The sequence below is a fragment of the Lutjanus erythropterus genome, chromosome 2 (genome assembly GCF_056507025.1).
Source record: "Lutjanus erythropterus isolate fLutEry1 chromosome 2, fLutEry1.hap2, whole genome shotgun sequence".
NCBI classification, from domain to species: Eukaryota; Metazoa; Chordata; class Actinopteri; order Lutjaniformes; family Lutjanidae; genus Lutjanus; species Lutjanus erythropterus.
This window is the reverse complement of record NC_139318.1, coordinates 20154706-20178822: the sequence shown is the minus strand read 5'-3', so window position 1 is coordinate 20178822 and position 24117 is coordinate 20154706. Positions and strand designations below refer to the sequence as shown.

Below are 24117 nucleotides of genomic sequence, written 5' to 3'. Positions count from 1 at the left end.
GAGCGAATGTGGCTGACTAGATAAACAGACTTGGGTTGCTGGCGTAGCAGCACACACTTGGGGGTCTTTTTCATATCTGTGCGCTCTCTGTTTAAAAATTAAAACTCCTAACCGGCATAAAGCAGAGCGGGAACAAAATTAATATACAGCGAGAGAAGACTAATCAGAGATCTCTGGTTTCATTGTAATTCCTCTGTCGTCCTAAAGTGTGACAAAAACATTATTTAACATCTTTACCTCCTCTTCAGCCAGTCAGAAAGACACAAACACACACACACACACACACACACACACACACACACACACACACACAGAAGGCCTTACAGTATTTTAATATCACTGCTTGTATATTCTAATCCTGACACCACTTGAAATATAATTCCTTCCCCTATTTTAAATCACGGATGTGAAATTGCATTAAGGCAAGAGTGTGTGGGCATGAAAGCAGGGATGTTAAATGGACATATGAATGCAGGGTTGAATCCTAACCTATTAAGTACTTTCCTTATTATTTCTGAAAGTGGAGCGTGATAATTAGTTTGGTAGAAATCCTATAGCGGGGTGGAGGTATGGGTCTCAATAGTTGAGCCAAATTAATTTCTTCTGTCACCTTGAGCATATGTTCCTCTTAATAGGTTTAATTTATTTCACGGTGATTATCTTTTTTTTTTTTTTTAACCACTTGACTGTGATGCACATATTCACGTCAAAAACCACTTCAACCTTCTGTTCCATCCGCACATGTGAATGGTATATGCAAACCTAAATATGAACGAGCTGCACGGCGTCATTACCGCTAAGGCTCCCTGACTTCGTGTGATCTGAGAGATGGCACTGTGCCGTTTTCCCAGGGGTCCCTGCTGCTGCTGCTGCTGCTGCGGCTGCTGCGGCCCAGTTGTCATGTGATCCGTGTGTCTGGCTAAGAGCTCCGTTTTTCTCAGGAGTCACTCCAAGTCTTTTTAGTCCTAAAAGTTAACAATCATTCCTGATGTTAAATCCATCAGGAACCTCCATGTGCCACGAGGTTGCTTTAATAATCTCCCTTGTGTGTGTGTGTACATGTGTGTGTGCTGAGGTTAGGTTGGACCATGGGAAAGTGGCATACCTGAGAGGATTAGAGTGATCCCATGGACACTTTGCGTGGGACAATATTCAAAAACCCATTTCTCGTAAATTCAAGCATGTTGACATTTTGTAACACCTTGCATCAGTTGTTTTCAAACTAGGGTCTGGGGACCAATAGGAGTCGATGAGTGGGTTGTACGGGGGTCCCTTGCCAAAACAGGGGGAGAATTAGTAATCTTTTTGAAGATTACTTATATCTTAATACAAACTGGCAGACAATGAGACAGGTAGTCACTGAAGTCCAGCTCTAGAGTTTGTATTTTCATAGCAGTAGACTTTTGTTTTCAGCCTAACAGGCTTAGCTTTACACTGACAGGCAGTTAACGCTTATTAACAGCTGATCAACTTACAGTGCAGGACTTGCTTGTTGCTTGTTTCTGTCAAAGTACAATGTTGCACTCGTCTTGCAGTCCTGCAGTGTTCCTGCAGCTTGCCTGAGCTTCCTGGAGTCTGGGAAGGAGGAGACTGCAGTACTCGTATTTGGCTGCACAATTGTTGCATATTGCTCCTTTACTTAAATTAAAACCTACATTTTTTTATTGCTCAAATTCTCAAATTGGTGGTCTGTGGTCTAATGTGCATCTCTGCCTTACACAAGCTGGGCCTGGGTCTCTGTCAGCGTGTTAATTTTCAGTGTACCTTGAGTGTATTCCTGTGCATGAGTGTGTGTGTGTTTCCCCCCTATCCTAGTGTGTATGTTTTGTTTTTGATCTAGCAGGGATCACTCAAGTTGCCCTTTCTGGTTTCAACTTACACTAGTAAATTACACCCAATCATTGAAATTACATTCTATAGACTGGTGTGTGTGTGTGTGTGTGTGTGTGTGTGTGTGTGTGTGTGTGTGTGTGCATGTGTGTGTGTTTCTTCATTGTTGACGTCATCTCACAGAGATGTACTCGATGTCAGCTTTGATTAGACTGAATGAAGTCCAACTGTTTTTGTGTTTTCGTCATTTAGGGGAAGTAAAATGGAAATGCAGCTGTTTTCTGTGTGTGTGTGTCTGTAGTCCTGCATCTGTGTGTATGTGTGTGTGCGTGTGTGCATGTGTGTGTGTGTTGGCGGAAATTGCTGCATTGTGTGTGCGGCTGCAAGTGCGTAAGAGTGGTTGTCAGCTGGTAAGCAGTAAAGACGCAGCGCGTAGTGAAGCTGAAGCGTGAAGTCTCCGTTTTCAGCTACAGTAAGGGAAGCTTGATGGGACAAAACTCAGACGGAGCAGCTATACGCTGCCAATTAGTGCACCAGATGTCAGTTATTGTTGGACGAGGATTATGGCAATAACTGCAATTGGCCAACGGTTATGAGCGTGTGTGTGTGATAGATTTTAAACAATCTTCTTCTGGGACTTGCTCCTTTCTTTATTACACTTCTGGCACCTGCAGTGTTTTTCAGAATCCTGTCTCCCTCTTTCTCTCTTTCTGTGTAGTTTTTCAGCATTTTGGAAATGTAAACACTTCTAAAATACATCCAGATGTTACCAGCTGTGCTCCGCCACCACAAACACTGGGCAGGGAGTGTGTGTGCATGTGTGTCCGTGTGTGTGTGCGCCTCAAAAGAGACTCCCTTCCCAACTATTCACTCACCCTTCCCAAAAAAAAGATTGCCTGATTTTGTCGTATATCTCTGCTCCTTTGTCTGAGTGTGAGCAGGTTTCAAATACGGTGTGTGTGTGTGTGAGAGAGAGAGTAAGTGTGTGTGTGTGTGTGTGTGTGTGTGTGTGTGTGTGTGTGTGTGTGTGTGTGTGTGTGCTGAATAAGACTATTGTAGTTGTTAAAAGCTGCTGCAGGCTAACATTGGCTGAATTAAAGGTGCTATTAAATGCAGAAAAGTCAGAACTGATGCAGTGTGACAAAGACAGCGATTTCATAAAAACATTGACCTTATGTTTGCCCCATAATGTCTCTGTCAGTCTCCTCTTCTCTCACTCTCTTTCACATACACACACACACACACACACACACACACTAGCATACATAAAGCAAGACTAGCATTTTTTATGGCAAAGCTCCATTTCGATTTGTCATTACAAGAGATTGGACCGAGTTCAACGACTCTGTGTAGGCGAAGTTGAGAAGGGTCTAATTGAGAGGTGAATGGTGTTAATGTTTGTTTATGAAATACCCTTTACTACATGTACACACACACACACACACGCACGCGTGCACACACACACACAGTTACCTTGAGTTCTAATTAGCAGATGTCCTTACCTTCCATAATGATATGATATTATTATTCTCTTTCACTTTCACACGTGTTCCCGTACGCACAAACACTTTGCAACAGGTGAACACGTTTAAATGTCAGCCTCATGCTGTTTCACATGTATCAGCACACTGTATACATCTGTGTCTGTGTGCATGTGTGTGAGCGTGTATTTGTTTATGCACCATGGCCGTGCTGAAACCTCACTCCTTGGGGAGTAATTATGGAAGAGGTTTCCTGGCCGTTTTCTCTCATTAGTGTGAATATGGAGAGAAATGATGGAACCTCAGTTAGCGCAAGTACACCCAGACACTGTAAAAAAAATGTTGTTTTAAAATTTTAAGTTGATTGGATTTGCAAAGACAAGTTTAGTTAATTTTGTAATGATTCAAAACAAATGAACTTTTCTTGTCAAATGAATTTGATATTAATTCAGTTGTACTTGGAAAAAAAAACATTCAATAGGCTTAAGAAATTAAGTTGAATGAATAACTCAAAGTCACAGTCACACTGACGAACATTATAAACATATTTGATTTCCTTTTACATTTTCTCAGTTTGAAGGTCTTCATTTCACCCAAAGAACTTACAGCTGCTCCTGTGGGAGCTACTTTGTTCCAACTGCTCCCAGTGAAGTTATTAAATTTTAAGTGTGAGGGAGACTGAATTCAATACTAACCTTGATCAACATTTGCTGTGTTTTCATTATTATGAAAACAAGCAACTGTGACTCACCTCAAAGTGTATTGGAGACGCACAGACACCCATCATATACTATAAACTGTAACTGCTACAAGCTATCAAAAAGAAGGTCTCAGGAGAGTTTAAACAATGCATGCTGGGAAGTCTGCTAATATGCTGTTCACATTTCTTTATAAACTGAACTCAATGTGTGGTTTGAAGTCTGTAGAGTCCACTCATTCAGCTTATAATTTCAAGTCAAAAGGCTTCAAGTTAGAATCACTTATGTTTACAAGGTCTGAAGAGAAATTCTAGAACTTTTAAGTTTAATTCACTTGTACAAATAAAACTTGAATGTTTACTTTATCTGAATGAGAGAAGATAAGTTGATTCCACTATATTCGTACATGACTTTTAACAGCACATGCATGCACACACACACACACAAAACACACACGGAGGCTGTGTGGAAGGCAGAAGTCCAGACATGTGCTGAGGCTGATGCCATGACTTTAGTCTGGAGGTACGTGGTGCACTTCTTTTGCCACAAGTCTATTTCAGCCCCCGCTTCACTGTATACATACACGCTGTGTGTTTGCGTGTGTTTGTGTGTGTTTCTCCCGTTTGACAGCATCTGGCCATAGCTTCGCTTGGTCCTTCAATTCAAACTGCAGGTTGTTTGTTTGGGTTCGCCCTTACAAACACACCATTAGGCCTGCCCTCTGCTCTGAAGACTATTCCTGGCTCTGGCCTCAGTTTAGCTCAGGCCTGCTGCCGGGCTCACTGGAGGTCCCTGCAGGCAAACCTCAGTCCTACCAGAACCCAGGAAGATCCGAACCACAGCGCACCGCCCAGCCACCACAGTGAAACTCTAGCTTGCTTCAAGCAGGCTCGCCCCGGCCCACAGCAAGCCCTAAATGTCAGCTGGAGGGTTTTAGTGTGTGTGTGTGTCCTGCACTGTAGCAACATCTCTTCTGTTTGATTGTCAAGGCGTCATGATGCAACAAGTCCACCTTTTCTGCAAACACACACACAGGTATGGACAAGAAAAAAAGGCCAAACTCTTTGCGGCTCCAGTGAAAAAGGCTTTGGGTATGAGAGAGATGAAAAGAGAAGAAAAGAAAAAAAAAAAGAGTGAGAGGCAGCAAGGGGAGAGAAAGAAAACAACAAAGGTGGTTAGGACAAAAGCAGTATTGTATCATTGAAATGACTTGTGAGTTGAAAGCCTTAAAAGTCCTCCCCAGAGCCAGGTCATAAAGCCCAGAGACGGGCTTGGCAGCTAAGGCTCGAGCCAGACAGGCCTGGCAGTCGGGCCCAGAGAGCTTCCAGTAACAGGAGATGTAAAAATCAATTTGCCGTGAAAAAGGTAAACAATCGGAAATGACAAATATGCAGGTTTCTTTCCATTGCTCTTTTTTCATCTCTTGCTATTTTCACTGTTATTAAAGTAGACAAACGCAGGGGCGAGGAGAATGACTAGTCAGGAATTGTGTGGTGAGCTGAGGGATCCCAGCAACGTTCAGGGGGAGAGGGAGAGAGGGAGGAAATCTTTTTTTTCTTCTGTGTTTCACAACCTGAACCAGTCCAGCTGGACTTTTAAGGCTCATTTATGCCCCCTTGATGTCCGTTTCAAACAATGTAACTGTCACTGCTCACATATTTGCATCCTTTACGTTGGCGTGGATGATAAGCAAGGCGTCCACTTGAGGGTGCTGCTCAGTGTCAAAAGTTACCCCAAAGAATAGTCAAAAGTCAAAAGTTTCTGACATCAACAAATTATGACGATGCTGGATTAGGTTGTAATCAAATGTCTCTTAAGAAGGAGATAAAAGCGGAGGCAGTGTTGTAGACTAGGACTGAGTATCAAAGTTTGATTCTTTTATGGCACCGATGGAATCGCGTCAATACTGTCCAGTATTGAAAAATGCCTCGTCACTCGATACCAAATTTTGATACCTAAGGAGTCTCAACGTCAGTGAGCAAATAAGCACACAGCACACTTGTACCAAGATCTAAAAATGCTAGTGATTGGCTTCCACACAGGAAAAACACTACATCATTGTTTTTTTTAGTTTGCTTGTTTTTAACCACCAGGTCTTTGAACAGTTTCTGCCTTTAAAATGAATAATTGTGCCATTTCACCTCGCACGTGAACATCTTTGTGTTCTGTAGGTGTGTCTTGCGTAAACTAATGGCTTCGTTGCTATACTGCCTCAGGACTACCAGTGGTTGTGCTCCAATTGTCCATATCTGTAAGCTTTCAGAAGACGTCCACAGATACTGATGAAATGAACGCAGACAGAGGATCTGTCTGGATCTGTATGTGTATCTAACATTAAGCGCAAATGAGCATTTACAGTCAGCAGTTGAAACACTTCACATTAGTATGGATGATGTGATCACATGTAAACGCACACATGAGGATAAGTCCGCGCTCCTGATTAAAGAGGCGGAGGTCGATACAACAATGCGGATGAAGAAACGATGGAGGGATAAGGGGATGACAGCAAGAGAGATTGAGGAGAGAAGGGGGTTGAATCCTTGGAGGCCTGTTTGGTAGTAAGGGGCCCTTGGGGGCCCCAGCGGAGACCTCCATTAGGCGAACGATCTGAGCCTGGGGGAGCCGGAGTAGTGGCGGGCCTTTCAAGGCAGGGGCCGGTCTGTTTAGCAGCAGTTTGTCTGCATTGCTCATAGCATTGATCCAGTGTGGAGCTGCAGCCATAGGAAAGCTCTTTGCTACTGAATAGGCCGAGCAGCAGCAATATTGATAAGGCGTGAGTGGACCAATGGAGAGCCCTGCACCCTGTTGGTCATTTGGTTAAGACAGACAGATCTTGTTCAATACTCACACCCCACAGCTGCCTTATGGCATGTTAAATCTAGTTCATGTGTGAGCACTTTTGCACATCCATACATGTGTGTGTGTGTGTGTGTGTATGTGTGTGTGCGCAACGATTTGTGTCTTCTTACCAGAATCTAATCCTCTTTGCTTTCTCCACTCGTCCTCCTCAAATGAACAGATCTGCTGTGACTGGCTGGGAAAAAAATGAAAGGGGGGAAAAAAGGAACAAGTGAGAAAACAAACATGTTTCCCAGGCCCCAATTATCCCACTTTTACTGCCCCTAGATATGCTCCCCCACACCTCCTCACTCCCTACTTTCACTCTCTGAAGTCTGCTTACACAAAATGCTTCACATCATTGAGAGTACTGAAAACATCATCTACAACAAAATAAAGGTGGCCAGGGGGACGCAGTGACAGGAGAGGGAGGCAGGGATGAAGAGGGAAAAGTGCCACTTTTGTCCATCCATGTATTTTCTTAAAAATCTGTGTTTTTAGATGAACACACACTGCCAGGGGTTCTATTAAAGGGATTGTTTGGGGTTGTATGAAGTACTTATCAGTCAGTGAATTAGCTACAGTAGATGCCGGTCGATGTGCTCCCTGTTTGGAGAGGCAGAGGGGGAGTACCAGCACAGACACTAACCAATGTACTGCTTTAGGCAGTATCAGCAACGAAATGCAGTCACTTTTACCACTTAAAAAAGGCCCATCCAAAAAAAATCTTACCTTGCAGTAAGACAAACTTTTCCAAAGGGAAACAACGGTCATATAAGCCAAATAACGGACTGTCTAAACCAACCGAAGTCCATTTTATTTCAGAGAACACAGGAATTGCTGATTTACCATGGCCTCGATATGTTTGTGTTATTGTGTAACATCAGTGAATCCAAATGAACCTTTTAAGTCGCACAATAACTCAAACTAATAATCAAAGCAGTGGTAGAAAGAGCAATATTTGGCTTATATAAATGTGGTTTCCGACTGGAAAAGGCTGTCTGATGGCAAGGTCAAGTGAAAATATTCTAAATATATCATCCACTGAAACTGAAATTGATTTTAGCAGTACATTGCTAACTTTTTTACACCATGCTGTTTCTCTAAACTGGTTCCATGCCAACCCCCATCTCCTGTAGGTAATGCACTGACTATAAGTAAGTATCTCATGCAACCGTACTTAAAATAATCAAACTATCCCTTTAGTAAGTGTATGTGTATTGAAGTGACAGCAGTTTTTACTACCATCTCCTTGCATCCGTGTGTGTCAGCTGCACTGTAGGATATGTGTGTTTTGTGGTTGTTGTGTTTGTACAACATCAGTCGCTGAGCGCTCACAAACAAAACAGTTTGAAGCCTCTGTGCAGAAGCCATCAATTCTTAATGAGATAATGACATGCTAACATGCTCGCAGCAGCAGCTCTGTTTACAGATGAAGACAAAACCACAAACAAGACACAGACATGCCGAGCTCTTTAGTTCTCCGGTCCCTATGCACTTTCTTCTCGCTACTTTTCCCCTCTCTTCTCTAGCTACGACTTTGTGCATTGGCCAGAACTTTGCGAGAATAACAGGTGGGGAACATCTTGATGGTGTGTGTGTCTCTTATAGACACACACACACACATACGCAGTAATGAGTCAGGCGCTATAATGTGGCTGCAGACCAGATTCCCTAATAAGAGAAGAATGTTGTCCATGGCATCCAGAGTTTTCCACTGGAATCACACGTTCATCCAGCCTGTTTCCTGCCTCTGGGTCTTCCTCTCGGCATGAGCAGACGAGGAGAGGGAACCCTCTGTCTCCCTCTCCTTCTCCCTGCTCCTCCCAATGTCCTCATCCCCTCCCGCGCCACATGCTTTTTCTCATCCTTTTCATCATTTATTCTTTCCCCTCTATCACTTAAAGGGTCGGTTAATGTTGACTCATTAGAGCGCTGTCTTTTCTTTCTCTTTATTGGATCAAATACTGTAAAAGTAAACCATTTGTTTTAACTTAAAAAGGTTAGTGTCTGGGCTGCCTTGCAGTTATAAGTGGGGTTCATTTTGTAATGATTCAAACTTTTTTAGTGAAACAAACTTCATATTAACATGTATAGCATTTTACAACACACTAATTAATTCATTACTGAACATCATGGTTTGCTGTGTTTTCATTATTATGAAAACAAAGAACCTCAACTTATCTTTACTTATCTTAACAGTGTACATTATAAAATAAACTACTTGTTTTTAAAAAGTGAGATTCTGTGCTGCCTTAAAATTTGATTTTGAGAGTTGAGATTATTTTGTAATAATTCAAAATGAATGATCTTTTCAAGACCAGTAAACATGATTTTAATTCAGCTGTACTTGACAAAACTTGTTCAATAAACTTAAGATATTAAGTTTAACCAATTACTGTTCATCACAATGACAGACATTACATTACAAACAACCATGACTTATCATATCAAGTGTATTATAGACAAACAGCAAGTTTTCATCATATGTTTTTTTAACTATGAAAAGATGAAAAGAAGTGTATGAGGAGAGTTTTAACTTTAATGAGTTGACTGAACTCTGAATACTGTATATTCATGCAACTCATCATTTCAAGTTAGAAGAACTAACTAACAACTTCAGAAGTTCTAGAGTGTTCTCAAAATAAATACAAGAAATGTTAAGTTTAATTATCTTGACTTTTATAAAACCTTTATATTATATTAAGTTAATTAGAGAAGATTAGTTGATTCCATTAAGTGCCTGTACCATGTTTTATAGTGCGCCAGTCTTTCCCCTCCATCACTTATAGGGTCAGTTAATGTGGGATCATTGGAGTTTTGTCTTTTCCTTTTCTTTGTTGGATCAGGCTTGTCTGGTTCTGGAGTGACACAAGCACATGACTCACAAAGTGAGTCAGACCAATTCAGGCTTATTGCTGAGGAAATGGTGGTGGATTAGGAGGAGAGGTGTCTCTCTCGGACTGGTACAGGAAAACACACACACATGTGCACACACATCCAGCTGAGTAAGAAAAAGAAAAAACATCTGTGGTTCACTGAATCTCCAAATTAATGGAACTCTTAGTCTGGCTGTGGAGCAACTTTAAACAAACCAAGACAGAAGTTTAAAAATTCACATTCAAATACTTTAACCTTGAAATCTCCCCTTGCCAAGGCACCAGCTCCCTCTTTTTTTCATCTGTTAAATGTTTGAGTGTTTGATAGTTTGAGGTCTATAGCAGAACCCGCCCGGGAATTAATGTCATTCATATGCCCTGCGGAAATTACTTTTGAAATGCATATAATCTAAAACATGCAAATGAGGCTGACTTTGTGCACCCTGTTTAATATGAATTATCATTTTCTGAATACCTATTATTACTGCGTACATTTCTCCAATTATATTGTTCTTTTTTTGTCACTTTTGCATAAGGACGCACATGTGCACATCAGGAACACCAGAAACACGCGCATGCACTTGCTCGGTCACATGTGCGCAGGCACACATGCTCACGCTCACACACGCACACACACACGGAGCAGAACGTCTTTGTGATGGGTGTATTTTAATGAGGAGTAATAAGGATGGTAATGACCCAGTCCACTTCTCCCTCTCTGTCTTTGTTACTCTCCATCTATCCCTCTGCCTCTCTCAGCCACTGCCTGGCACACAGCTGTTAGTTTACATGAAGCCAATGGGAAGAGTAAGAGGCATCTCATTTAAAGAGAAAAGAAAAAAAAAAAACTCTAAATGTTCAGCCTTTCACAGATTCTGCACAAATTTACCAGTCGAAAAGTCCCTAAACAGCAAATGAAAATAACAAGGCAGGAAAATACAAGTGTTGAAGTGTTGCTCATCCAATTTTCATTAGCTGACTGAAATATTGATGCGTTTTAAAAGTGAACAGTGCATGTTTAGTTTGTCTCTTCCTTTTCTCTTCTGGTGATAGAGCACTGTTATTAATGTCCTTGTCCAAGAGGCAGACATTTTTTTTCCGCTCTTTTCTCCTAAATTGAATTGAAGGCATCCCTTTTTCAAACGAAATACTCTATTAATTTATTTATACTGCGCCATAAATTATTCTATTAATATTAGCATGCTCCAAATTAGTATGACTTCTCTCAATGTTCCTTCTACTTCTATTAATTAGCATGCTTGTCACTATAACAAAGATTTTTCTTTCTCTGATAAATTATAGAGGAGACATTTTTTAATACAATGAGAACCGCCTTAGAAATTATTAATATTTTAGTTGTGGCCTGTAAGACAAAAGTAAGGAGAAGAGAGCAAGAAGAACAGAAAACTAACAATTACATGGAATACATTATAGACTGTCATTGGTGTGCAACAGTGTTGATTTTTATTTAGCTCTTTTGAAAGAAAAAAATGTGAGTGTGTGTGTGTGTGTGTGCTCAGGGATATCATCTTGTTTTAGCACTTTTGGATGGGAAGTGAATTAATTACCTCTGTAACAGCTTGGACCAAGTTCAAAAGTACTAAAATTCAATTAATTTGAAAAGTGGACATGCTATCATTTTCTCCGCATGTCTCCTTTAAAGTCTGGCCTGTTTTTTTACTGTGGACTTATTCAATTATATTTGATTAAACTCGCTCTGATCCAATCTATTAATTAACTAGGAAATGCAAAGTGCCCGACTTGAAAGCCGATGTATAAAATTATATCATGTCCACTTTGATATATATTTATTTATATTTTTTTACACCGCCATTTTTTGAAATCCATTGTAACCCTTTATTATTGTAAGTCGCTGTTGCTCATTTTCAGGTAATATTGAATCTACTCGCTTTATCTTCCTTATAATGCAAATTCTGATTATACATGAAATTATGTCTCACCTAAAGGCAAGTACAACAAATTTACCTCTTCAGAAAATATACTTCGTCCTTCTATTGCTTCCACAGTTTGGTCTTTTCACGCAATAAAATATAAATTGTCCCTTGTAATTAAAGTTAGGAAGTTAAGTGGAGAAAAGCAGTGTCAGGAATGGAGCATGGTCGGCTCTTTTAATGTGAATTGAAGGATTGTCCCCTTTTTATATGGTTAATAGGACTGAGCATCTATTCTTGACACATGCACCTGCACACACATTTCATTCTTGTCCCCTGTGTCAACCTGGTTTTTGGTACAGGGTGCACCAAGGGTCAAAAAGATCAAATTCAGCACATGACACATCTGTCGCGTACACACGAAAATTAATTCTCTATGTGCTTAAGTCTCAGTTTACTCATCTGTTTCCCCTTTCATTTGTCCATTTCCCTACTGACACCTTTTCATCTGTGTCTCTCAAAATCTTTCTTCTTCTCCCTTTCTCTGTCTCTGTCTCCCTCCCTCCCCCCTCACAGTGAAGGTCATTCTAATAAAGAGCTCTCGTAGGACGAAGCTGCTAATTGCTCCGCGGCGCTCTAGCTGGTTTCAGATCCAAATAAAGGCACGTTGCCTTTTTTTTTTTTCTTTTCCAGGCCTCCTCTCTCCTCCTCTTGCCCTCCATTCCTCCACCTCCCCTCTTCACCTCTGTTCCACCATGTTAAATACAATCTGAGTATTAGCCATGCGGACTGTCATAACCTGACCTCAGCCTCCATTACCTCTCAGGACAGAGGGGGGAGAGATGAAGGGGAAAGCAAAGGATTTTTCATCCTCATGATCACAGGATGATTTCCAACTGGCACACGGTGCGCGCACACACGCACGCGCATGAGCTTTACCTCTTCAGGAATGTACAACCCGTGATTTTAGGCTCAGATAAATGAGGTGTGCATGAAGTCCGCTCCTTCTACAAATATTTGTGTGTGCGGTGTGTGTATGTGTGTGTCTGTCTCCAGTGTTTCGAACAGACAGCAGTCTGCAAGCTGGTAAATCACTTACTGCACTCTAAAGGAAGGGTCGAGGTGAAGGCAGGAGTGTATGTTTGCCCCGGTCATACACACATACGGAGCGATCTCATCGGTGCGGAATGTGCTGTGTGTTTACCTATGGCTCCAGAACCCACCTGACCGAGGGAGGCTAATCTTTATGGGCTCTGTAAACAGGGACTTTGTCTTCAGAGAGCTGCAGGCAGGCAAGCAGATACACAATTCACACATGGACACGCACACAGATATATATACGCTGGAGAGGAGGGGGGGAAAGAACATATACGGCAGGTTGCGTACTGTACAGAAAAGTGCACGTGCCCGTGAGACTGCATGCACACACTCACATCCCAGTGAGCATTTTTCCACTAAAAAGCCGTTTGAAGTTACAACAAGGAACTATCATATTTTGTGGGTTTTTTTAGGGCCCCTCTGGACAAAAGCGACTGTTTCCACTGTAATAACCACAAAGAACAATGTTAAAAAAGAAAATCTAAATAAAAATTCCCTCCTACTATTTGTTAACAGACCACACAGGCTCATACCATGATTTCATGAAGAATTCAACCAGGTGGCAGGCATCAAAATATTATACTGAAACTATACAGATCTGTACAGAAATAACTTTCTTAACTTTTGTAGGTCATATAGAGGCATCAGAAATAGAGACTGTGTAATAACCTCTTAAAAACTCTCAAAAGCTTTAAAAAACAACTTTGTTGAAAAGACGTTCAGGGCAGGCTCAACAGTGAAAGTTTTTTCACCAAGTATTTGAAGACTTCGGTTCAGCGTTCATATTTAGACCATATTTCAGTGGGTTTTGCAATACTTGGACCCTCAGTAAGAAACCATGTTGAAATTTCTCAGTTGAACGGCAGAAAAAAAAACTTTCTACACATGAGACTTGTATCACAGTTGCCTGGGTGAAAGTCCTGTATTTAACCCAGTTCTATTCAGTTTTCTTTGTATAGTCTTTATAAACCCAATGGTTCCCACCAAGAGCAAGTATTCAGGTGACTGTTGCAAGGAAAAACTTCCCTTGGGATAGTTGCAGCTGTAACAAATATGCTAAGTACTTGCAAAAAGTGCAGTTTCTTTATTTCACAGTGAGAACTTATTCCATTACAACAGTGCAAATTTATGACAGTTTATATGGAACATTAAATGCATTGAAATGAGGTCTTCCTGTAGACGACATTTTGCTCACCAGTGAAATATGATTCAGGATAAATGCCATCATGCTAAACAGTATCATCTTTCTGTCAACCTAGAACTGATAAATTATCAAAATGATTAAAAACATTTGTGACACATTGATGTCGTTACCCATTTAAGCGAGTTGAATAGAGGGTGAAAAGATATTCAGACCAAATATCAATTTGTTTTCAACTAGAAATCAGCATTAAAATCCAGGCTGGTGCTCTCTGGGTCAGATACTCAGACAAACTGAACGCCATATGGCAGACAGTCCTGCAGAAGTATAGAAGAATTCCCAGTGTTTATATAACAGGGGATTTTCTTATCATCTGCTCTCTGAGCCTCTCTCTTCGTCTCTCCACTCCCCAACAACAGCACTGGCTTCTTCATTAGCCAGCTGCACAGCATGCAGGAGGTCAGACGATAGGCCGGTGCTTCTAGCTTCTCCCTCTCTAGGTTGATGATGCTGCTCTTTGAAGCCAGCCAGCCAGCCAGCCAGCCAGTAGTAGATATTGGCCCACATCTGACTTGACTATCTGTCTGTGGGATAATGGAGTTCACCTGTTAGCACTGGAGCAGGGCCAGGGCAGCCGCAGACATCTAGCATTAGCCCTTTACTGTTAGCCAACCTGTTAGCGCTGGCAGGCAGCCAGAGTAGCCTGGAGCGCTGCTGTTAGCTGCTTTAGCTTTAGCTCAGTGTAGAGGACTACCTGGCTGCTCAGCTATCTGGTATCCTGCTGCAAATCTGGCTAGCATGTAGCCATACAGCCAGCTGCTGAGGAAACAACCAAACTTGGAAAGGGAAGTGATGGAAAAAGAATTTGTGCAGTATGTTTTTATGTGTGTGTGCTCACTCGTGTGAGAGTGTGTGTGTGTGTGTGTGTGTTATTTCTTCAGCTTTCCTCTGACCTCATTCTCTTTTTATTGAAGCTAACACGCGTCAGCTCAGAAATGCCACGCAGATATCCCTCCTATCCCTCGTCTTCCTCTCCTTCTCCCTCCTGTCATTCCTCTAGAGTCAGAAGAGTCAAGAAAATATCTTAAACACAGAGATCAGCCTGTTCATTGTCTAGTTTTTTTTTTTAGAAGGGGCTGCTTTTAAAAAAGTAAAGTGTCAACTGGCAGGATATTTACATTTTATTTTATTCTCAATTTATTCATTTTCAAAATTGGAAAAGAAACGTACAAACGTACAGAAAAAACCCTTTGTAATCATAGATTAGAAGTTGCTTGTCATTTTATTCAACTCAATGTTGCATTTTAAATCAGTTTTCATTCAGTTTGGCATCTCCTAAATCCCCACTGTTTAAATAGCCTGAGTTAAAACTTAAATAAAACAGTGTCTCTGTGATTAACAACAGACATAACTAGCCTTCTAATAAAATCATGATTTTCTATTGAACACCCACGTATAAACACCCATAAACTTAAATTTATTTAAATAAAATCACAATATATGTTTTTTCATATTTATAAATGAACAAAGATTATTAAAGGGCTGGATTTGGCCTGATGTAGATATACAGAGTGGAGCTGTAATTGATAGCTATATAGATACATTTGTGTGTTTTAAGCCTAGACCACACAGTTTGTTTTAATGCATATATTTTTAACAGAAAGATCCAAAACTTTACATGTACTGAGATTAAACTAAATGCATAATTTTCTTTTTTTTTCCCACAATTTGTTTATTGACATTTTCCATGTTGAACAGATATTAAAAATACAATGACATTTGGTCAGTGCAATAGTAATAAAGAAAAGGTGCAAGTAAAAAGCAAGATAGAAACAGTATAAAACCAAGACAGGGATGTTCCCACAGACCAAAAGCAGAGATGAAGGACATAAAATGAGTTGAAATTTAATTAAATTAAAATATATATATATATATATAATAAAAATTATAACATAGGAAGTAATACTTGGTCGGTCTGCTGTGTGTCATGTCACAGTTGAATGTAGGTAAAATGTCTGATCAATCACTGAAAGAAATCCAGCTCTCATTCACACTTGAAGAGGGGATTCCACATCTTGCAAATTTTTCGCAGGGAGCTCTTTCATTACGTGCCTGATTCTTTCCAGTTTCACAAAATTGAGAACTTCTCTTAACGTATGTAAAGGGGCGAGTGGAGATTTCCACTCAGACAATATCAGGCAACTGGCTAGAAAGGTGACAAAGGTTGCCTCCAGGGAGGAGAGTGGTACTGTGGTGGGTGGAATTAAACCAAACAATATGCATAATCTGCTCAAATCTTCAAATCATCTCAATTAGGAAACTGAAATATTGAAAGAAAAAAACATTGGGGAAAATTTAAATTTGTGTAACAGCTGAATTGCAGTGACACGGCAGTGCAGATTTGCTTAAAAACTGTCAGTTATACATTTAATTGCATTTAGAGTGATGCTATTTGTAGAATCAACATGTCTTGTCACGCACACAAAAGCCTTATTAGTTCTATATTTAAATATTTGCTTGCATGGAAAGATAAAGATGAAGGAGCTTTAGTAGCAGGATGTATAGAAGGTGCAGAGCTGTGGCGGAAACTCTGCCCTGAAACTATCATTATACAAGAACACCTATAGTATTGCTGCTGGAACGTTAGTAGTACAACCCATGTACACTCACTGCTGCCTCAGTGTACCAGACGTTTCATGTTATTGCTTTTCATTCTGTTTCTGGTTGCATCTCTCACCCGTAAACCAAACCTAAGGAGTGATTAATGGAGACGTAGAGGAGCCCAGATCTGATCGTTGGGTTTGTTCTTGGGTTTGGGGTTAAAGAAGATTCCCTCGGGGCTGGTGTCACGGTTTATTTAGTGGAGGAGTGTTTGCCAGCTTGCAGGGTGAGTGTGTGAGAGTATGGGTGTGTAAGTGTTTACTAAATTATGATCTGTGTCTGTCTGTCAGTGTTCATGTCCCCGACAATCATAGAAATAAAATAGCTTAGAGACTCTTTGTGATGCTTTTAAGAGCTGCTCCACTCGCAGTAAATAGGACATTTTGTGGACACGATGACAGCAACCCGGGTAGTTTTTCTTGTGTGTGTTTTTTAGTTCGTGACTGTCAATTATAATGAAATAAAGCCCCTTTGGGCTGTGTAACAGCTAAACCAAATATTTTATGAATCCACACAGCCACTCATTGTCAACAGAGGCTCCTCCAAATTCTGTTTCCTGATTACAAAACAGGTTAGAGCTCCAATTCTTTAGATTTCTGTCTCCGGGAAGAGTGTTTCTCTTGCTCACAAATATTGATTGAAGTATCAAAGATCATAGAAATAACCTACGTGGTTTCTATTTCAGGGTGAAAACTTTAATGTTTTCCAGGGTTGAACCTGCCACTAGTTACCAGGCATAACCAGAGGGAGAAAGGCAGCACGTAGGGAGCAGGAGAAAGACGGATAATTCAAGAGTCAGATGAAAGTAGATAGATGATGGAGTGTAGATACTGGTACAGACAATTTTTTTCCCTCCTTCCTTCTCCCTCCTCTCCCTCCCACCCTTATTCCCTCAGTTCTTTGCCTAATAAGCAGCGTTCCTGCAAGCTGATGCAAGGCAGAGGAAACAGAACAGGCGTTCTGGGACTGCTGGAAATATTCCCACATGAGGCATAACATGATAAAGACTTATTATCTCACTAAGCTGCTGTAAACACAGATGCACACATAAATACACACTGTACACAACTCCCCCTCGCACACACATTCACAGAAAGTGAAACCGGTCCGGCTTTACGGTTCTGACGAGCTGTGACCAGGAGGAATCTGACAGAGCCAATCCCCTCCAACAAAGCCTGAGAGTCAGCAGTTGTGAGCCAGCTCAATGGGCATTTGGCTCGGCTTGTTTGAACTCCACACGCCCAGAGCAGTGGGAAGGAACAGAGGGAGAGTTCTGATGATTATTAGTGCTAAATTTTTTGGGAACATCTGAACAAGCTTGACGTGTCGGAACAGGACTCATCCCGGCTCTTCTCCTCTCCCACTCATAAGTCACACACATAAACACATGCACCTAGCATTCGCTGTGAGCTAATCCATTATAGTACAAAGGTGTCAGCCTCTTAGACAAACACACGTATACACTGTAAAAAAAAAAAAAAAACCTATTAAGTTTAACCTTAAAAAAAAGTTAGTGCCTTAAAGAAAAAATTTAAGTTGACTAAATTTTAAAGGTCAAGTTAACTTTAGTCCAGAACAAATAAACTTTTCAAGTCAAATAAACTTGATATTAATTGTTGTCATTTTAGAAAACATGTTTTTAATAAGTTTCAGAAATGTAGTTGAACCAACAACTCCTCAGTCATACTGAAGAATAATACAAGCAAATTTTATTTCCTTTTACAGTTTCTCAGTTTGAAGATTCAGTTGCTCATTTCATACAAAGAACTTACAGCTTCAGCAGTGTAATGGTTAGTGGTGCAACAATACACCGACATAAATGTAATTGAATGAGTTAAATGCACACATGATATCATCTGTTACTTGTCGAAAACCTGTGAATTTTTTTGTGACTTACATAAGTAAGGTGGTAGGTACTTCATCATGGTTCTCATTGTTTTCATTATTGTGAAAACAAGCAACCATAACTTAATTGTTATAACTGTAAAAGGAAGGGTCTCAGGAGACTTTGATCTGTCACAATGCATGTTGGGAAGTCTGCTAATACATTGATCAAGTTTCTTAAGAAACTAATAATTATATTTACATTTAATTCATCATTTCAAGTTAGTTTGTAGATGAAGTTCTGAAGTGCTCTGAAAATAAATACTAGATAGATAGATAGATAGATAGATAGATAGATAGATAGATAGATAGATAGATAGATAGATAGATAGATAGATAGATTGATTAGTTGGATCTGCTAAACTCCAGCATGATTTTTTTACAGTGTATACCAGAGTCATCAGAAACATGTTGAGTCCCATTTCCCCTTCTTCTCTTCTCCATCCCAATTAAAAGGCAAAGGAGGCCTTTTATTTCCCCCCTCCTCCTCCAAACGCATTCTTTATCTCTCTGATCTGCGCTCCTCCTCCCTCCCTCCCTCGCTCGGTCCCCTCGGGGTAGTGGGAATGTCTCTCCCAACGCTCTCTCAGGTCAGGGGTTCAGGTGGAGGGGGTCTGAGCATGTAGAAAGAGACACAGAAAGAGTGAGTAGCGGGTTGAGGCAGGCCTCTGCACGGGCAGCTCCTCTTCGCTGCCAGAAACACTTAAACTTAAAGCTGTGTGTGTGTGTGTGTGTGTATCATAGCCCTAATCAGAGACTTCAGGGTAGATTTATGCCCCTGCCTTTTTCCCGACCTCCATTACACCAGCTTATATACACCCATTACAGGATATGACAGAGTACACACCCTTTAGACGAGCATACCACGCCGCCTGTGTGTGTGTCTGTGTGTGTGTATGAAAGAGAGGGCATCTTTACACACTCCCTACTTTCCCATTAGGTCCTTGTCCACCTGCGAGCTCTATCTCTCTGTCTGTCTTTATCTCTCTTCCCCTCACTGCTAATAAGGTCAATGAGGAAGAGTAAGAAGCAGATGGGCGTACAGTACATTACAGCACGGCGCAGTATAGTGCGGGCCAGATAGCAGGCCGGTGATTCATGCTTAGTGAGACGTGTGATGATGTGAGGAGTTTCTACTGTGCTGCAAAGTCATCGGAGTGTGCGGCGGGATCTGTTGATCACTCTGCACGATGCCTTGCTTCATAATATTGCCTCAGGGAGCAGTTTGACCTAGCAGGGGTCTGAAGGAGATGGAAGGAGGAAGAGGAGAAAGTGTTGGGAAGAGGAATGAGGTTGAGAGATTAAGTGACTAGCTTTAAATGTCACAATAACGCTCTACTTCTCAGTCTTAAACTTCACAGGCGGATGGGTGCCAGGAGGGAGACAGAGGAGAGTCAATGGGGAGGAAAAATACCGCAGTGTGATTTGTGGTTTTCAGACGGTGCTGCTTGTTAGTAGGAGAAGTCCTGAACTGCTGAAATCTGTCCATATGCACCCCGTGCTTTTAAATGTGCACATACAATATATAACAAACAATATGTTCTGATGATGATGACATCATGAAGTAGCGTGGGATCGCAGGGGTCATTTTCTTTACTTTTAAAATCCACCATAGCTGATGAAAATCTATCCAACATGAGTCAGGCAAAAATCATGTTCATGGATGAGGTAATAAAGTTTTATTCATGTTACATTTAGTCACGTTTATCCACTATTTCCTCGTTCTCTGATCTATCCCATGTTTTCATGGAAGTAATAATGACTAGCAACTAACTCGCAATAGCTAGCAAGAGATCCACTGCTATCTTGAATAAATTCAGACTTCTCTGCGTTTGAACATTGTTGGAAACATTTAGGATAATGTGGGTACACGAAGTTACAAAATATATCAAATATGTTTAGCATTTTTAGACATTTTCATGGGGAAATGTTACATATTATAGCTTTAAGTCAATTTCAAGTCAAGTCAGTTTTATTTATGTAGCACCAAGTCAAAACAGAAGTTACATGAGGCACTTTTTACATACAGCAGGTCTAGATCGTACTTTTTATATAATTTACAGAGACCCAATAATTCGGCAACATTAATAAATGGCTGATATCTCCAAAACTCAGCAACTCACAACAAAACAATCTAAATTTATGAACAGCACTACAGACCAGAGGAAAAATCTGTATTTTTGATACTAGGGTGAAGAACTGTCTCTTTACCAGGCAGTGCTTGAGGTGAACCAGGCTCTAACATGGACGACCAAGTTCCACTCTGTACCAAAAAAAAAGGTAAACTATCTGAGTGGCTAGATGCCACTGGTGAGAAATATGTTTTTTAGGACTTGGGTGGACCCTTGGGCTCGTATCCTACACAGAAAGATGTCAAAAGTACTCACATTCTTAGTCAAGAAGAACTGATTCAACTTCTTTACTCAAGTAAAAGAGGAAAAAGTACAGGCTCTGAAATTTACTCAAAGTGTAAAAGCCCTCTGAAGGACATTTCTACCAGCTGTTTCTATGCAGAGCTAACTAAACCTCTCCCTTTCTCTGCGGTCGAGTCTCTCTCTCGTCTGTTTCATCTGTGATTGATATACTAAGGAATTGTCTTTTCTATGCATCATTGTCCAGTTAGGTTGAAGTCACTCTTGATGTGGAGATGCAAAATAAGTCAATAATTCCCCAATTGGCATTAAAAATAAAGAAACCAGCAAGGCAATGAGTAGAAAGTACAGATATCTGTCTTTAAGTATAGGTGGTAAAAGTAAAAAGATACCTGAAAACTCTTCTTAAGTACAGTAATGAAATATTTGTACCTTGTTCCTTCCCACCTCTGTTATATATATACACACACACACACACTCAGGTCTCTGTCCCTCAGCAAGCATCTGGCAGCATTCCATTAACAGAGCCACCAGCACTCTCTCACAGCCTCACCTGCTGTCAGAGTCTCAGAGAAAAAAAATACACACACACACACACACACACACACACACACACACACACACACACACACACATACACAGAGGTTCACCTGCTCTTGCCTCAGAGGAAAAGAAAAGTTAGATTCTCTCATGAAATGCCTTTTATTGTTTCCCCAGAAGGCATGGGTTGTACGCCTCTGAAAAACGCCCGCACACACACACAATCACACACACATTCAGATGCACGCAGGCGGCATGTACAATGCCTCGATGGCGTTTTGTGTACCCACTCCGGGTTGCCGCTGAAATAAAAGCATCAGAACTTTCCCCTTAAAAAACTATATGCGCGTGTGTGTTAATTTCTAAAACTGGATGAGGCAGAAAGACGAGATTGAGCTTGTCATTAGGAGTTCACAGCTTGCGTGGTTGTATGAAGGTTTGTTTTGTTTTGTGTTCACTGCCTTGTGTGTGTTCTGCACGCTTATGTACGTGTGTGTTGTCTCTGTGTCTCCTCTCTCTCTCTCTCCCACGCTCGGGCTCCTAACGATGGCAAATGCGCCTGTGTGTTTGCGAGGCGTTGTTTCTCAAAAACAACAACACATCCAGGAATGGCTCGTTTTGTCGGGGTTTTGTGGAAGGAACACGCTCTAATTAGAGAGGCCCTATGAAGGTGCATCAAACGGATCGTTGTCAAAGACCAACCTGCTCATGGCTCTCACACAGCGCACACATGCCACCTCTGATTATTGGAGAAATGTCTGTGTTATTTAACTATATAGCAGAGTATTAACAGCCTTGTCAGTTTAGATTTGCTGCACGTCTGATCCTAATCCGCTCGTACGCTCCCAGACACACATTTACATGCAGACAAAAAAGTGTCTGCTTCAGGTGTTGCTTTTGTGGCCACTTGGGCATGTTTGTGTGTAGGTGGTGCGTGACCAAAAGCCCTTTTTCACAAAGTACACGTGCACACACACACGCGCGTGCACACAAAACACATTGAATTCACTTCTTCTCTATCTCTGCATGTGTTTACTTTAGTTTCCTGCCTTGTTTGTTCACTCAGATGGAAGCAGGCTTTCTACTCAAACTGCCCAGGTCACTTTTGTTCAATCTGTGTGTTGTCTTGCCCTCCTCCACCCCCTCCCTCTTCCTCCACTCTCAGGTGCCAGTGATGATGGTGGAATCAGCCTCTGAGACCATTCGAACGACGCCGTCCAACCAGAACGGAGTCAGCAGCCTCAGCAGCCAATCAGATGGAGGGGGAGGTAGAGAGGGCGGGTCTAACGGAGACACCAATGGAGAGATCAGCCCAGTCGACTTATTGCACCTGCAACAGCAACAGGTGTGTGTGTGTGTGTTTGTGTGTGATTGACATGTTTATAGATCAACTTGTATATACGTGCTTGTGTGACTTGTTTTGCGACACCTCCCAGTTGTGCAACTTATATGCAACTGTGCAAATGTACAGTACATTGTCTAGAACAGCATGTACACACCAGGCCATTACATAATGTACAGATGTGACAACATGCAGTCGGCCAGGCTCTGGTAATTGTCAGCCCTTGCATGTGTGAACAGTGAAAAGCTCTGACAGGTTCGCTCGTCGGTGCTTTAATTATCCACCGTTCATAATGTGCCAACTAATTCCACTGGGACAAAGTTCACCATCATAATTCACTCACACACAAGGTTCCCACTGATATATTATTACAAGTTACCGGCTGAGAAGAAAAAAAAGAGAAGACGTACCTGTCGTTTGAGCTCTGCCTATAGGTGAGAGGAACTATTTTGTCCTTTTGTGGTAGTCAAACAGACATATATACGTAGATGAAACCGGTGGAGTCTAGCATTGTGAGCATTGTGTTTTGATGAAGAGGCGATTTCCAAAACCTGACAGCAAAGATGTATATAAGAAAATCCTTGGGTCAGTTTAGATCGCGTTACTCAAGCCCTGATACAGGAATATGTAAGCACGTATTACACAATAAGTTTAAGCTTCTAGGTAAACTTAAAAATGGAAAAATGGAAATATCTACAACCACAATGTCACTTCCCTCTCTCAAAGACTACAACAGTGACAGGAGAAGCTATACGGGGGGAACAAGTTTCAAGTTCAACATATTGACTATGGATGCCTAAACATGTCAGGTTATAGCTATTTGCACAGATTTGTTGTAATTATAATGTAATGCTACACTGACACCACATTGGCCTTTGGATTGTACGTCAGTGTTGCCGTCACTGTGGTCGAGCCTGTAAACACATACAAGTAAATTGGGGAGTTGCATTTTTTTCTGATAAAAAGCACTAAAATGTTTATATTTCTCAACCGATTTCAATGAGCTGTTTATATGAAAAAGAAAACTTTTTTCTCACTCAGTGTAGATCATAGACCCTTGAATATAACAGAAGTCATTGAAATTAATTGTGCAATATAAATGTTATTGTGCTGTTTATGGACAATAATTGTAAATGCTTTAATTGTATAATAAATTGCTGTCTGACTGAATAGTTCACTTTTTAGATGAAAATAGTAAACAAAGTTGGAGAGAGAATCTAATCTAAAGATCTAATTTCTTGTGAAGACGACTCTGCTCAAGTCTCACACTTGACACTTACATTTAATTTTATGTCACTCTTTTTTGATGTGTGCCTTCTGGTGCAACAGTAAGTGGGAGGCTAACAGAAATACTGGGAGGTTACTATTTCAATCAACAAAAACTACAAATCACAGTTGAAATGAGGGCCAAATCCTCGAGCAACCTCTTATAAAGTCAGTAAACATGTTACACTAGAGTTG

At 40.9% G+C, this 24117-nt stretch overlaps 1 protein-coding gene across 3 annotated transcripts in view; it reads left to right on the top strand.

Moving 5' to 3' along the window:
* The window catches only part of foxp4 (forkhead box P4), a 131000-nt gene that overhangs the window by 21535 nt on the left and 85348 nt on the right, over positions 1-24117 (top strand). For all 3 annotated transcript variants that reach the window (XM_084731284.1, XM_084731293.1, XM_084731275.1), the window contains exon 2: positions 22480-22659. In XM_084731284.1, coding sequence (XP_084587410.1) covers positions 22489-22659 — 171 coding nt within the window. In that variant the 5' untranslated portion in view covers positions 22480-22488. The remainder of the gene's footprint in view (positions 1-22479; positions 22660-24117) is intronic.